This window comes from Cyprinus carpio, chromosome A20 (assembly GCF_018340385.1).
Source record: "Cyprinus carpio isolate SPL01 chromosome A20, ASM1834038v1, whole genome shotgun sequence".
Classification (NCBI taxonomy): Eukaryota; Metazoa; Chordata; class Actinopteri; order Cypriniformes; family Cyprinidae; genus Cyprinus; species Cyprinus carpio.
Window position 1 is genome coordinate 1,345,916 of NC_056591.1, and position 17,080 is coordinate 1,362,995.

The 17,080-nt window shown below is 38.4% G+C and overlaps 1 protein-coding gene across 1 annotated transcript in view; it reads left to right on the plus strand.

The window, feature by feature from the left end:
• Positions 1-17,080, plus strand: part of LOC109092450 (monocarboxylate transporter 10-like) — a 40,911-nt gene that overhangs the window by 15,070 nt on the left and 8,761 nt on the right. The window contains exons 2-4 of the mRNA XM_019106250.2: positions 8,744-8,888; positions 10,026-10,455; positions 17,005-17,080. The exon at positions 17,005-17,080 is cut by the window's right edge and continues 68 nt beyond it. Of these exons, the coding sequence (XP_018961795.1) occupies positions 8,744-8,888; positions 10,026-10,455; positions 17,005-17,080 (651 nt within the window). The remainder of the gene's footprint in view (positions 1-8,743; positions 8,889-10,025; positions 10,456-17,004) is intronic.

The following is a 17,080-nucleotide window of genomic DNA, read 5'->3' on the forward strand; positions in this document are numbered from 1 at the left end:
TAAACTCTGCAGGGCTCCGGCCCTCCAGGAATTGAGTTTGACATCCCTGGTTTATATCAAGGGTCCTCAAACCTCTGTTTGGGCGTCTTTCATTGACGTTACCTTGAGTCTGTCAGGCCAGATTTATTTTGTGCTGTTGTCTTGTGGGATGTTCTCTTTGATTTGTTTATGGAGGTAGACTTCGAACAGGACGTGCAGTGTCCAGTTCTTCAGCGGTTACTCCTTCATTCATGATCCTGGCCTTGCTTCTGTCTGCGGTGAAGCAGGTGGAGTTACGTGCACTGCCTCACATGTGAGTTAATAGTCAACAGAGCATTTGATCTGTGTTGACACATGCTTTAGGTGAAGGTTCCTGGCAGATAAACAGGTAAGCAAACACGGGAACGGTGAGGAGCGTCCTGTAGATGCACCAATCACTGATACTCTACAGAATGGCAACATCACCCTACAAGTTAAGCGCGTCGTGGGGAAGTGGACATGGCCAATGGCAGCTGCTCAGGGTGTTGATAAGGGCCTGATATGGCAAGAGTTAACAAGAGTTCAGCCATACCCCTCCGGAGGTGCTGGAGGAGCTTCAGTAGACAGCCAGCTGCTTTACGCTTCTCTGCTTTATGACTGACTCTAAAGTTGTGTTGCCACACGTTCTTAACCTTATAATGTGTTTCAGGTCAATTTGACCCACACTCGATTTGAAACACTGGTTAAACTATTTATTTCTTCTTAAAACTTTGTGACTTTTTCTCATTTAGGACCTTGTATTTGCATGCAAAGATTTAACATACAAAAAGGTCCAAAAGCTGTCACTGGGGCAGTACCTTTTCGAAAGGTACAAATATGTGCAATTTCAACTTGGGGCTAAAATGCACCTTTCAGGGGCAAATAAGATACACAAATGTGCCTTTTGAAATGTTACGGTCCCAGTGAGATTGTTTAGATGTGTTTTGGAAAGCTACACAAATTTCCCACCATTGGTTTCCATGCAATTCACCAAAAAATCAACACATGTAAAACATAAAAAATTAAAAAACAAAAACTTTATACATGCCTGTCAAACACTACAGTATGAAATGAATATTAACTTTAGAAATAAATGCATAAATTTAAGATTCAAAGTTTACAGTCAAAAATCTGTGAGATGATGTATTTACTTTGTATGTTATGTTTATTAATTTTTGCATAAATAAAATAAGTGTGCGAAACCCGTTTTACCCTCACAATAGTCAAAAATCTGTGGAGATGATGTATTTACTTTATGTATTATGTATTTGTGATTTGTTATAAATACTACTCACACTAAGTACACATAATGTTAGATACTATTTATACTTAGTCATTTGCACTTCAGTGTTCACGGATGTTCATTTAAAAATAAAAACTTAGTTTGTGTCTGTGCAGCAAATTTATTTTTAACATAAAAATATGCAGTGACCCCAAACACAAAGGGAGGAGCTTTTTTAAAAAAAATCATATATATAAATCATATAATCATATATTAGAGGTTTCTGTTTGTAGATGAGTATTTTTATTTCCATAGTGTTGATTTTTGGTGAATTGCATAGAAATCAGTGGGGGTCAGTTTAAACCCCAACACAAAAGGGCTTCTGATATTCAACACAACAGGAGAACTTGTCACGGGACAGCGCCACAGTGACGGCTCCTCGTGTGGGACTCCTGTGAGCTGTCTGAAGTCCTGAAACTGGACACTGAAACATCAGGAGTTGAGTTTTCTGCATCATCTGTGTGACTCTTCTGTGTGCGGAGCGAGTTCATTCCTGTCCCGTGCACTACAGTAAGCTATGCACGTCTGCCGTCTGAGCTGTACGTCCAGCAGATCCAGGTCCTCCTGCAGTCAGACGTAATGTTTGCCAGCTGTGTGCGGCCGTGCACCACCCCCCAGAAAGCCTGCTGCAGATGTTCCTGAGGATTCTGCAGAGTCATGGTGAGTCTCGGGCAGCGTCCCCGTGCTTCTGGGTAATGAGCGGGGCTCAGAGCTGGAAATGCTCAGCGGAAGGATTGGCTTACGCCATAAAGCCTCTGTGATCTTCAGGAAAAGCCTGAGGCGCCGTGCTGCGGATCCCGGAGTTCTGTGAGGATGAGACGGCCTCATGAAGCAGATGTGTGTGTGTGTGTGTGTGTGTCAGTCACAGCAGCGCTGCGGTAAAGCGTTCTCCGTGCTCTCAGAGGAGCAGCACTTACAGAAACTCGACTTATACGGGCTCTGGATGTTTCTGTAAGTGCAAACAGATGTGCTTGTGCTGTTTCCTCTCACTTCTGCCTTCATTATTGGCAGTGAGTCAGGATTGAACTGACGGCTGTTTTCTGCAGGACGATCCTTCCTGCAATCGCAGTCTGCGGTGAAAAATACAGAAACAATATCCACCCACCCAGTCATGTGACCTGATCAGACAGAAAGGCTGTAGGAAGTGGAATATGCTGAAACAGAGAGCACACGAGTATTTCTCCCATGGGTCTTCGGTAAAGCATTATAAGTCATGAACAAAACCAACTTTTACAAACTTTGATTTGAAGCAAAGAAATCAGACAAAAAGACAAAAGTGTAAGATTTGAACTGAACAGCTTTATTAAGGGAAAAAACTGCAATCCCATGAAGTATTGCGAATGATGTTGTGTGTGTATACGGACAAATGATATGTTTTACATTTATTGCAATAAATTCATATTATACATACAAACATTTAAGTAGTTTGGCAGCTTCATGGGAGTGGGCGGAGCTAAAGTGTTCTTTTGGCGATTCTGTGATTGGTGGAGATCTCTCTGCAGGATCATGGGTAATGTAGTTTAACACCAGAAGATCTGCTGTTAAGTGTGATTATTTACAAAACTGATTAGAAATAATGCAAACAAATGGAAAAAGTCTAATTATAAGTTGTTGTTCATAATTACCCTATGGAAACAAATGAATGAGATTTGTACTTCCAGAACTCATCGTCCACCCTGTTCTGTTCATTTTGTTGAATATAAATAAATTGTGTAGAATTTTTCTGTAAGGCCTGTGAAACCTCTAATGTCAAGACTTTTTAAAACTATTTAAACATTCAGATGATTTATTTATTTTTTTATTAACAAATGGACAAATTAAAGTGTCAAAAATGGTATAAATTTTTTTAATTTCACAGTGAATTTGAAAGCTGAGTTTAAAATCAAAAGTAAGCACAAAGATTACTGCGATTATTGGATGTGAGGCGCGATACGAATAATGAAGTTTGCATGTGAACCGGTAACAGCACTGACAGAAACACTGATCTGGAGATTTAAGAGTGGATGTTGATTCATCAGAATCCCGTGAGTGATATTATCATCCCAGCGCCGCTGATCTGAACTCTTAAACAGTCCTGTGCTATTTTTGACTTTAGCACCATCTTATAAACACTTGTGCTGGACGACACGCAGCACAATGGCCACAGACGTGCGTCTGGCTGATGTTATTAGTGTCCAAACACACATCTGTTTGTGCGTCGCCTGAGGTTAGATTCACTTGAGCTCTGTGATCTAACACAGACTCAATCACAGAATCCACTCAGAAAAATGAAGTTCAGCTAAACGTCAAGAAATCTATTACTGTATATTCTTACTGCAGTAGAATAACTGTATATAGTTATAATACAGTTTATGGAAACGTTATTTTAAAGAATATCACACACTTTATGTCCATGTTTTAATGTAAACCTCTGTTGTGCAGCACTTTGCCAAAAAATTAAAGAAAGTAAAAGGAATTTAATTTGATTACATTTTAAGAGATGATTTAAATTTTTAAAGTTGTATATATTAAGTTGATTAACACCTTCTTTGATTGAATTAAATGATAAATTAAACCATAAAACCAGAATCCAGAAACATGAAAACAGCCGACACAGAATTTCTGAAAGAATAAGACACATTTCTGATCATAGGGCAGTATTACTGGTATCATTGTAATAAAGTCTTTCATTTTGTTTTATGAAACATTTTATTAATTAGATTAGACATGGTTTTTGATTATTAAGGTTTAGTTAAAACGGAATCCAGGAAAATGGAATTTTAAAATATTAAGTGGGATTTGGGAGAAATAAGGCTGATTTCATAGAGCCCTGAAGAACCTTGTCCTGTAAAACACATGTTTGTCAGCATAAATACAGACCGACACACTGTGTACCTCATGATAACGTCCACATCTTATCATCAAGAGTGATAATCTTCATCTTTATGGTCATTAATATCAGTGTTTGTCAATCTGACGCCGGCGCAGGTTTCTGAGTGTGACAGTCTGATCCAGAGCCTGATATATACGCATATATATTTATTTATTTGTTTAATTCTATAGTATTTACTGTGTCTATGTCTGTTGTGAATTGTGCTTTGTTTGTAAACATACTGTTATGCAAGAAAAAAGGAAGGTTTATATCTATCTGTATCTATGTGGAGATGCGTACTGTTCAGAGAGCTGATCAGGTTTATCAGCCGCTGCTGGACTCTCGACTCTCGCTCCTGGGTGTGTGTCGCTGATGGATCTAATCACACACAAGACTGAAACAGGACATGGAATTGATCTCAGTCAGCTCTTCACGTCACACAGTCAAGTGTTTGGAGGCGTGATGCTTATTTGGGGCTCTCAGGAAGCTGGTTTTCAGGAACAGGAGGACATAACTCTGTGTGAGGAGACAGCAGGGGTTTGTTTCCGTGATCCAGAGTAAACACCCAGCTGTCCGAGGATGAAGCGTGCACACGGCCGTGTTCCTGCTCCGCTGAGAAGCAGAACCCCAGCGACTGCGTGTCTCACTGTAATCACAGTCACTGTGTGAAGGGCTGTGTGAAGTTTTTGGGCACATATGTGAAGGGGTGACAGACATTTAGAATAAAGATTAAATCCTTAAAGATGTGATATGAAAGCTTTTAGTTTGTCCGTTCGTTTTAAGGATATTATAGTTAATTAAAAATAATAGTTTAAAAATAGTTTAAGTTACGTTAAATTAAATTTTATGTTAAATGAAAAAATAAATTAAAAATTTATTTTATTCTTATTTTATTTTAGGTAGTTTCCAAGGCAACATTTCTCACTTTAATTTAGTTTAACTTGACATACTTCAAGTAACTGTAAAAACAAATTAAAAGCAGAGAATATAAAATCTAATTAAAAATATTAACTACAGTATATCTCATTGATACTGAAACAACACTGGGTTGTTTGGCATGTGTTCTGTCTTCTCTGTGTAGTCGTCTCACTAGTATAATCAAAGTGAGGTCAGAGAAGTGGACAGTGAGGGCTTGTGCCTGTTGTGCTGTTTAATTAAGCATATATCCAGCTAAGGCATGCTCTCCCTTTATTTTTAATTTAAGATATACTGTTTGAATGACAACTTGGTAAATCTGTTGGCGATCAAATACTCGATATTGCTGCTCATCATAAGTACTTGGATCATTATCAGTGCAGCGTGAGACGTTCAAACTAACAGCACATGATTACGTCTCTATGATTGGTTGATATACCCGGAGGGAGGCTAGCATCCTTTACGAGGTTTCTTTTCTCAACACTCCTCAGCGTTGAAAGTGAACACTCGATGCTGATTGGCTAATTTTTTTTACCAACTGAGGCTCGAGAGCTCACCCCCCCCCCCCCTCTGTCACCTAGCGGTTGTAATCACATCAGCAGATTCAGCACATTCACGATAGAACAGTACTTCAGTAACATGTTATGGTATTACAGCTGTGAACTTACAAACAAAAAATACACATTCTGAGACATGAACTTAAATTAATTGTGAATTTTATTAACTTTAAATCGTCTTTCTACCATTTTCACCTCAAAATCTTGTGGAAGCTGTACCCCCCCAACGAGCTGCCACTGGACTGACTTCAGTTAACGTTAATACAGTCATTATTAGATCCAGTGTGAACAGAAGTCACTCCTGATCTATTGCCAAACATCTTTGTTTTTCTGCAAATCACTACTCATTTGAGAGTAATAATTAATTGTATTCTTTGTATTATCAGTTCTCTCAATCCAGATACACGACCGGTCAAAAGTTTGGGATCAGAACAATTTTTAATGTTTTTACAGTAGTTTCTTCTGCTCATCAAGGCTGCATTTATTTGATCAAAAATACAGGAAAAATATTGTGAAATATTATTATGATGTCAAATAACGTTTTTCTATTTTAATACACATTAAACTGTAATTTATTTCTGTGATGTGCAGCTGTATTTTCAGCATCATTACTGCAGTCTTCAGTGTCATATGATCTTCAGAAATCATTCTAATATGATGATTTATTATCAGTGCTTCTGTGATGTGCAGCTGTATTTTCATTTTTTGGGAACGTGTGATACTTCTTTCAGGATTCTTTGATGAATAAAAAGTTAAAAAGAAGAGCATTTATTTAAAATAGAGATCTTTTCTAACAATATACACTACTGTTCAAAAGTTAGGGGTCAGTACATTTTTATTCTTGATTTTTTGAAAGAAATTAAAACTTTTATTCAGCAAGGATGTGTTAAATGATAGCAAAGATTTATATTGTTAGAAAAGATTTATATAAAGTGATAGTGATGTTTTTTTTTTTTATTTTTTTATTAAAGAATTATATTTTAATTTTAATTGTTTCTGTTATTTTTATGTTTTTATGCATGTTGATAATTATGATAATAAATCATCATATTAGAATGATTTCTTAATGATCGTGTGACACTTTATACTGGAGTAATGCTGATGGAAATTCAGCTTTGCATCACAGAAATAAATTATATTTTAAAGGATATTAAAATAGAAATCATTATTTTATATTGTAATAATATTTTACAAGATTACTGGATTTTTTTCTGTATTTTTGATCAAATAAATGCAGCCTTGATGAGCAGAAGAGACTTCTTTAAATTACAAGTCTTACTGATCACAAACTTTTGAACGGCAGTGTGTGTCATTCACATCATTTTTGTAATTAATCGACTCCGTTAAATTTAAAGTAATTGAATTTCTTCAGAAGTCAGATACAGAAGTCAGTACAGCTTTATTTGTGTTTCAGCTGGAATATTCCTTTAAAATCAACAGTGTTTATGCAGAAGTACAGTCTGGACCTCATGATGACATTTAGTCGGGGTTAAATATTCAGCAGTATTTTCTGCTTAACTGTAAATACAACATCGGATGAAAACAGCACTTGAACTGAATTCATGAACTTTGCTACATCAGATACTGAGCTATTGAACACTCGATGCTGATTGGCTAATTTTTTTACCAGAGTCCGATCAGGCTGTGTGTGTTTGATCCGTCTGACGCGGATGGGAGAGTGTTTGTTTGCTGTGCTAACAGTGTGTTTCCAGCATCTCTGATACTCACTGGAGTGTGTGAGGAATCATTACAGACTGGACACACGCCACGGTTTCACTCAGGTCCTGCTCGCTGATGCTGGAGAGAGCCACACATGTCTTCTCATTACTATTCACTCATTCCTTCTTTCTTTTTGCATGTTTCTTCATTCATTTATGCATTCTTTTTTACTTTCATTTGTTCCTTCTTTCTTTCTTTACCAGTCTTCATGATGATTTTGTGTGATATTAATATGAATTCAAATACAGGCCATGATGAAGCTGCACCACACTGTGTCCGACAGTGATGCCAAATACAGCTGGTTCTTGTCTTATTGTAAATATTAATATAATTTATTTCTTTTCTAAAAAAAAACTTTTTCATAGACAGACTCTAGTTTTGTTGAAATAAAGTAGAATAAATAGGACGTCTTCATGAGTGTCATAATATGTGGTGTTCTTTAGGGAAGTTAGATGGATGTGTGTGTGTGTGTGTGTGTGTGTGTGTGTGTGTGTGTGTGTGTGTGTGTGTGTGTGTGTGTGTGTGTGTGTGTGTGTGTGTTTCTGTCTGAGAGAGACGCGCTTCATAACCCAGATCATCACATGATATCTTTGACTTCCTTTGTGAAACTGCAGCATGAAGTATAGTAATGTATGTCAGGCTCACGTGTCTGACTCAAACACGGCTGTTTTTTACTGCAAACTCACGCGATCCCGTTCATGCTAATACATTTCAAAGCTTGATTGAGGACATTTAATTAACTTTTGTACAACAGTCCTGTAGTAAAACCAGTGTTTGTCATGCCATAGAAATATAATGTAAGTCTGTGGTGTGTTAGATTGATTGAGGTAGTTTATTTAAATTTTTTTAAAGTGTGTTGTAGTTAATGTTTTTTAACCTTAAACCGCATAAACACATTTCATTACACCAAATACACAAAATAATGTTCTTTTTAGCAGCATCATATGACCCCTTTAACATTTCTGTGTCTGTGTGTAGGATCTTTCCCTCTGTTTATGTTTGTTTGTGTGATAAGAATAAATGACAGACACACTATCCTGTGAGAACTGTGTTGAAATACAGTGGCACAGTATGAACCATTAAACAGTAAACCACAGTAGGGTTATACATCACTATACAGCTATTTCATGCTGGAAATATTTTGTATAATCCTGTGCATGAATTGCTTTATAAATGAAAAATGCTTCATCCCATTTGATTATTTTCTTGTTTTATTTGGATTGATGGATACTGGTGCGCTCTGTTATTTGACTTGATTTTGTCTGTATTGTTGTTGTTTTTTAAAACAGCATTATATAATTGTTTGTTATCACACACATTTAAAACACATTTAAATGTATCTAATGGAAGTTTAATTTACTTAGACTGCTGGCTTTATATAAATGAATGTGTGTGTGTGTGTGTGTGTGTGTGTGTGTGTAGCGTGGGTCGGCTCTCTCTCAATGGGTATGATCTTCTTCTTCTCACCGATCGTCAGTGTGTTCACTGATCTGTTTGGCTGCCGGATTACAGCAGTTGGAGGGGCAGCGGTGGCATTTGTGGGACTTCTGGGCAGTTCCTTCGTCAAGTAAGTACATTATATTCACCTCAGGTTTTAGATAAAGAGTTTTTTTTTTATTTATTTTTTTATGTATTTCTTACTAAGCAGTTCAATTAATGCTTATATCACCTGTAACTGGAAATAGGTGGTAACGACCATCCTTCACTACCGAGTTTACTTACTAGTGCTTAGCAAATGGACTGTAAACTGGATAAGTGTGATTTTATGTTCACTGTCAAAAGGGTGCAATGGTTTTGTCTGTAAGCAGTGGATGGAGTATAGATGTGGAGATCATATCAAACACCTGAGAGTATAATGTTTTTATTCTGAAGAATAATTTGAAGGAATGTGGATCAGCTGAGAGATGTCTTCTCATCTTACTCGGTCCTTTGAGACACTGTTTTCCTGTTCCTAAAGAACCCAAAGTTCAATTGATTAAATTGAAACATACAACATTGTACTCCTTTAGTCTGACACTGGGATCCCACAAGGCTCTGTACTTGGCCCGCTTCTCTTCTCTTCTCTTCTCTTCTCTTCTCTTCTCTTCTCTTCTCTTCTCTTCTCTTCTCTTCTCTTCTGAAGGCATTTGACTATTATTGTACGTAAAGAAATTAATACAACAGTATTGACTTGGATACTGGTTACATTAAAAAGTAATCTTATTAATGCACTTTGTATGACTGTATTAGATGATCAATGACAAGTTGTTGTTTATTGTTTCTTTAAATACTGAAGATTAACAAACAAATACCTGTACTTAAATACACTGCACTAAAAAAATGTTGCAGCCTGCCTAACTGGAGAGCATAACTAGCTCTAAATGGAGTTTAGCTGAACACAAAGCATTTATACGGTTACACTCCTGACTTTAAAGCTAATGTGATAAATTTTTGCACCACTAACATCACCAGAACTGAACTGATTTTTTTCTATTAGCCATTGGTCAGAGAAATAGATTAATGTTTTGAAAGCATCAGTTAAACTAATTATTAATGTGTTACTTTTTTTCAACATTAAACTGAGAGACGAGGAAAAATTTTTGATAGCACAAAAACTGTCTGGAGAAATTTCATAATTGTGCTTTGAATTGCAATAATAGTTATATTCAATTTGATTTATAATATGACTACAAAGCTAACACAGTCCAATCATTATTCTCTGCAGGTCTCTCGGGCCGTTGTACTTCACCTACGGCATAGTCTTTGCATGTGGCTGCAGTTTTGCATATCAGCCGAGTCTGGTGATCCTGGGTCACTATTTCAAGCGGAGGCTGGGCCTGGTGAATGGCATTGTGACGGCGGGCAGCAGTGTATTCACCATCACGCTCCCGTACATGCTGACCGGCCTGCTGAAGAGCGTGGGACTTGCCTACACGCTGCGTGTGCTGAGCATCTTCATGTTCTTGCTCATGCTGGCAGGACTCACCTACAAACCCCTGCTGCCCAAACCCGTCAGCAGCAGCAAGTCAGGCAGCCGCTGTCCCTCGCTCAAGAGGGTGTTTAACATGAACATCTGGAGGTCTCTGGGATACCGCATATGGGCATTTGGGATCCCTGCAGCCCTGTACGGATACTTCGTGCCTTACGTTCATCTGGTGAGTGTGCTGAATTTCTCTGTTCTGCCTTAAGACTGTTTCACACTGAGAGCAAAAAAAGCAAGGTGAATCACTGACGAACGGAGCTTTCACACCGAGTGCGAAATGATTGATTGCCTTCTGCTAATTCACACCTGCACGCTAGGTGGCGCTGACCAACAATGCATTTTTCCTCAGTTATGTATCTCATTTATGGATTTAACATCGTCCACTGCTCAAAATACAGCATTAAATTTACATAAATATATCTTGGTTCTACACTAGAAACACAAACTATCTATAATGCTTACAAGAATACATCTTAAAATATAAGTAATGGTACAATTAACATCAAGCTACACTTGAAAATGTATGTGATTAATAATGATTTTGCTTAAAAGCAACTTTAAACCATCATCGAGTGCTTGTAATAACTTCCGGTTGAGATCTATAGTTTTGCAACAGCAGCTCTTCCGGGCATGTGATCTAAGCTCGAATCTAATTGGACAGCCTGTTTTCTCCTGGAGCAACGGGAGGGAAAAATCGACACAAATGATTTTTAAAAAACTGCACCGTGAATGTTCGTGCTTGGTGTAAATAGCGCCATAGGGATCTATTGTTTCGAATCAAAAGTGTCATCGTGCCAAACATTTTTGCATTCAGTGTGGAAAGACCTTTAGATTTAACAACATGAGAGTTTTGTCTCAGGAACTTCATTATAGAAATGTTATGCTTAGTTCAACCAAATGTGAGCACTTTCACCATCTCTCATGCTGTTCCAAACCCTAATGTCTTAAGCAGGGGTGCCCAAACTTGGTCCTGGAGGGCTGGTGTCCTGGTTTTTTAACGATGTAATTTCAGAAACAATGTCGTTTGGTAATATCTTAAACCAGGGGTCTCCAAACTCTGTCCTTCCCGGCAGGTGTGTTGAGGCAAGTTGGTGCTAAACTCTGCAGGACACCGGCCCCGAAGACTGAGTTTGGGCACCCCTGTCTTAAAGGAATAATTATGCATGTGCATTTGCTGAAAATGTGCTCACTCTCAGGTCATCCAAGATGTAGGTGAGTTTGTTTCTTCATCAGATTAGGCGAAATGTAGCATTGCATCATTTTCTCTGCAGTGAATGGGTGCCGTCACAATGAGAGTCAAAACAGTTGATTAAAACATCAAATCAAACACACTTGAACCAGCAAATCAAGCGCTCATCAGTTAACATCTGGAGAAGACTAAAGCTGTGTGTTTGGAAGAATCAAATGCATCTTTAAAACATACTTATCTTCAAACCATTGCTTCCGCCTTAAACCCATACGAACCCATAATCCGTATCACTTCCTCCAGTGAAACTACTCCTTTGAGGCTGGATTGCACTACACAATTTTTGTACTGATTTTTGCTCCGATTAAGAATCTGGGCGAGTTGAAGATAGTTAGCAAAAGTTGGAGCCAGTCTGCAGGTTTTAACTGACATATTTCACAGAAAAGGATTCTATCCAGTTGTTGGAGATCAAACATGTTTGCTATTTTGAATGTGTTGTATTCAGAACGAGTCAGTAAGTTTGTGATACCTAGTGTTCTAAAATATGTTCAAATTTTAACCCTCTGGGGTCTAAGGGGTTTTGGGAGCCTGGTGAAGTTTTGACATCCCCTGACTTTTGTGCTTTTTCAGTTGCTTATAAACATATACATGGCTAAATAACACTGTATTCAGTCCAAACTGGGCTACAATAATATGTAAATAGCATGTATGTACATGATTGTGTTTTTTTTTGAATTGCCCTGACGTGGTTAGTGAAAAACAAAAATTTTGAAGTCACGGAAATAAGGTCATAAAACACCTAGAGAACATTTGTTCACAAGACTGTCAAACATGGACCTTGTAGCCTAGAATTTTTTCTTCAAAATGATGTGAAATCATCTTGTTTACCCGCTCACAGAAAACAATAGATTGATTTAAAGATTAAGACACTTTTTGTTTCGAAAGGGCATATGCGAGTAGGCATGATTGACCATCAATATTAGTGTGATTCACACCTGAGAAGACAAAGACCCGCATAATTAGCCGCATAATGAGCCTTTCAGCCAGGTGTGTGACTGAGAGGGAAGAGTTACCATAAAGAATGTCGTATAGTGCATTTTAGCCTTTACTTTCTTCTGCAGAGCACAAAAGAAGATATTTTGATTGAAATACTCAAGATTGCACTGACAGGGACTGGAGCTTGCAAGCTTCCGCAGAAAGCATCAAAGTAGCAATCACATGACTGTAGCTTCAAGTTAAATGATGCTTTGTGTGAGGAGCAGACTGATATTTGCCTCAAATGTCCATGATGGTGAATGAACCAAACCTTACTCAGATGTCCCATGAGAGCCACGTCAGCAGAGTATCTGTGGGGTTTCTTCATCTGTACGCTGGTCTTCTGCGTGGATGGAAGTTGATGCTGTGAGGTTTATTGAAATAAAAGGTCAATTTGATCTGAGAAGCGTGGGGCATAGCTGCAGACTGTGATCTACATAAACATCAGCTCTGTTATTGTAGTATCTCCAGACGTGTTTTGCTCAGGTTAAGTTGCCCTGCAGAGGGCGGATGATGGGCGGCACTGAAAGGGAAAGAGGTTGTTTATCTGTGGAGAGCCGTTCTCTCGTTGGGAATCCTCTGGATGTTTTCCTGCCGCTCTCGCTGGGTCGAGGAGGTTAGCAGTGAACAAACACACATCTCAGCGTGTCATTGTCATCTGCCAGAGGCTGAAGAGCCCACTTGAACTGTTCAAGTCAAAACAAAAGCATGTTCCTCGAGGTTAGAGGGCACATGGCCTCGCTGGGTTTGGGTGTTGTTGTGAAGTCCTCACATCGATCGCTGCTTCACTCCAAACAGCACACGTCACTTCAGGTTAACAGTGGGTTTAACACCTCAACCTGTTTTCTTCAAGTATTCTCAGTCTCTAGTAGTTGTGGCTGTTAGCATGCAAGCTCTGATATATTAGTCTGATGTGCTTGTGTGTGGTTGTCTAAAGCTCAGATCTGGCATGTGTCTTTTCCTGATTATTTTATAAGGTAGCAGACAGGACAAGAAATGGTCAGGAATCTTTTAACCATAAGGTCAACTTTGGTTGCTTTCTGTTCCCTTGTGTAAAGGAAGCACACTACAGCTAACTTTTTAAGAAGAGCACTTAAGTCAAGTCACCTTTATTTATATAGCACTTTATACAGTACAGATTGTCAAAGCAGCTTTACATTGTTAAACAGGAAAATAGTGTCAATAATGCAAACAAATTTAAATTCCGTTTTAAAGCAGCTCTAAAAAGAGGACAATAGTAAACAGACAATTTTTCAGTTAAATTCAGTTCAAATTCGTTAATTCAGTCCTATCATCATCAGCTCAGTTCAGTTCTCTTCAACAGTGTCTGTGCAGTCAAGGTGATAATATTGCCAATTTAAATGCCAAATATTAAGTGCCCCCAAGTAAGAAAGCCCAAGGGCGACAGTGGCAAGGAACCCAAACTAAATCGGTGACAGATTATTTCACTTATTATGATCTAAAAGAATATACAAGTGTGTGTTTGTAAGAGTGAACTTAATGTGATGTTTTCAGACACTTAATTGCATGTTATTTACATTCATATATTGGTTTTCTTTCCCGTCATAGTATTGAGAATGCCCTTGTTAAGATTTTTAATTATTATTGGTAGCAGCTCACTCTGGACTTTTATCTGTATTCATTTTTCTTGATTTATCGGCAACACTCCGCATAAAATCTTAATAGATAGTTTGCAGTCCATAGGAATTGTTGATACTTCCTTCCTCATATCTCTCATGTCATACTTGGTTTGAACAACTAAGCCAGTTTCTAATATAATGACAGGTGTCCCACAGGGATCCGTTCTGGGCTCTTTATTATTTATCATTTACCTACTCCCTCATGGAAGCATTTTCGGAAAATTTGGCATGGACTTTCAGACACACAGAGACAAGCAGTAGTTTCACTTGTCCCACAGCTCACCCCATTTCATCACTTACTTACATTTTCTAAGCCATTTTGTTGGGATGCGTTATAGATTTTTTGTAGGTAAGTGTAGCTGACGTTTGCTGGAGGAAACCTCTGGTCTCATGATCTGTTCACCCACACACAGATGCTGACAGTGTCATGATATTGCATTTCTGAAGCTGCTGAGGTCAGCAGTTATGCGCTGAAGCATCAAGAAATGCAGATGAGCACTTTTAGCAGTCAGAGTCCATTCTTTTATTCGTTTATGATCGTGATCCAGCAGATAAAGGTCAGCGGTTCACCTGCAGTCACACATGAAATGTCATCATCTGCACACTTTATCAAACACACTGAAATTTCTTGGACTTGCTTCACATCTCATCTGTGACAGACAGACTCTTATAACTGAGCTTTGCTAAACCACTGAAGTTTTTTTTATTCACAACAGATTTTTCTTTAAAAAAATCAAAGTTGTTACATTTACAGTCATTAGACATTCATAAAGTGGTGAATCCACTGGAATTGGTTGGTTTTCTGTATTAACTGGTCATAAAATGTTCATCAAAGTCATAAGTTTTGACAAAATGTTCTTAAGCCAATAACACAAACAATTATAATCTGTCATGGACAAACAAACGACTCATGATCGACTCATGGAAGTTGTCAAAAAACAAAAAAACACATGTGGATCATCCAGGTCATGACAACAAGGTAAAGTTCAATTACTTTTTCCACAGCACTGTGAAAGTTTGATGGGATGTGTTCAATAAAGACATGAAACATCATAATTGTGTGCATGTTGTTTGCTTTAGCACATTGTGTTTGTCTATACTTGTGACTTTGATGAAGATCGGATGACATTTTTTGACCAATTGACCAGATATCTAAAAATCCCAATGCACTTTACTAAAGAATAATTGCTTGCGCTGCTGGTTTATTTAACTGGTTATTTTGCTGGTTATTTAATTTGAACACATTTTGACAGATGCTGCCAAAACCATCACTCTTATAATTTCAAGAAACTTATAATTTTGTTTGTGTTAGCCAGCAGGATATCATGACCCACATAATGTATTCAAAACGCCCAATTCCTATGGTAAAATAAGGACGACTGACGGCCGGGTCAGTGAGAGGGAGTTTCAGAACTGTTCATGTGTTTATATGAACATAACATTTCCTTAAATATTTACATTTATAAATGCCCTAAACCTAAATGTTTCAGACATAAAGACGCATGCACGGGTCTGGGTCTCTCTCACACTGACTGTGGCTGCCAGTCCTTGAGTTGATGGTGTATTGTCTGTAAGTTCTTCATGTGTTCATGGATCAACTCAATCAGAAGATGATCAGACTGCCAGGCGTTATGTTGTTCTTTATTTTTACGCAGTGAAACTCTGTAAGTGTATGTGTGTCTGTCGTGGGGCTGTTTGTGGGCCGCTCCTCTCTCAGCCCTCAGATTGGTGTGTTTTGGGAGGAGGAACCCGAACGCCCAGGACCCCATCTACATCTGCTCCTGTGTTTTCACGTTTCATGTTTCCATGTCCTCTTCTTTACTAATTGCACACCTCTGGATCTGATCTGCTTGCGTCTTTCTTTCTGAATGAGTGTGTGTGTGTGTATGTGTGTGTGTGTGTGTGTGTGTGTGTGTGTGTGTGTGTGTGTGTGTGTGTGTGTGTGTGTGTGTGTGTGCAGGAAGCGGGTTCAAATGTCTGTTTGGAGTGTTGTAACAGAACAGTCCCTAAAACAGGCCCCTTTTCCTGTCTGTTCGCTCCGAGTGAATTCCTGTGTCCTCAACACACACACACACACACACACACACACACACACACACACACACACACAAACAAGCGGCGGTTGCTTGAGAAACACAAAAGTCTTTCGAAAAGCACTAATGGCGTTCAGTTACAAACGATATCTGTGTGATTCTTCAGGCAGACACGCTTCTGACTAGCTGAGGAATCAAGCTGTTCTGTTCTGTCTGTTAAAACATGCATCACATGAAATGAAGCCCAGCGGCTGGATTCATGATATGTTCTTAAGAATAAAACTCTTCTTAACTGCTGTTTTCTGCTTATTTTATAACTTAAGAAAAAAGGCTACAAATTTTTTGTATTAAAAATGACAATTCTCTCATCATTTCCTCACCCTCACATCGATCCAAACCTGTATGAATGTCTTTCAGCTGTTGAACACAAAAAAAGAATGAGGGTAAACCGAGCAGTTGTTGGTCCCCATTGGCTTCCGTAGTATTTCTGCACACACTATGGAAGTCAATAGGGACCAGAAATTGTTTGGTTACCCGCATTCTTTGAAATACCTTCTCATATCTAACACGGTCTGCATTGGTCCTCTGTCACGTCACATTCACAGCAGACACAACAATACACTTTCTGGAAAATGTAACGCTAGCATGATTTATATGATAGTATTGACAGGACTGAGGAGGAAAGTGGTTATTCTTTATTAAAACAAACAGAAAGTGTACACAGCTACCACAGTTTTTAAGGGACAGGTTTGGGTGAAACACTGTTATACCGTGTCATGTTATGTTGTGTGTGTGTCTCACATGAGATCCTTCTGTGTCTCTCTCAGATGAAGCATGTGGAGGAGCGTTTCGGTCAGAACGCTAATAAAGAGGTTCTGCTCACGTGTATCGGCATCACGTCTG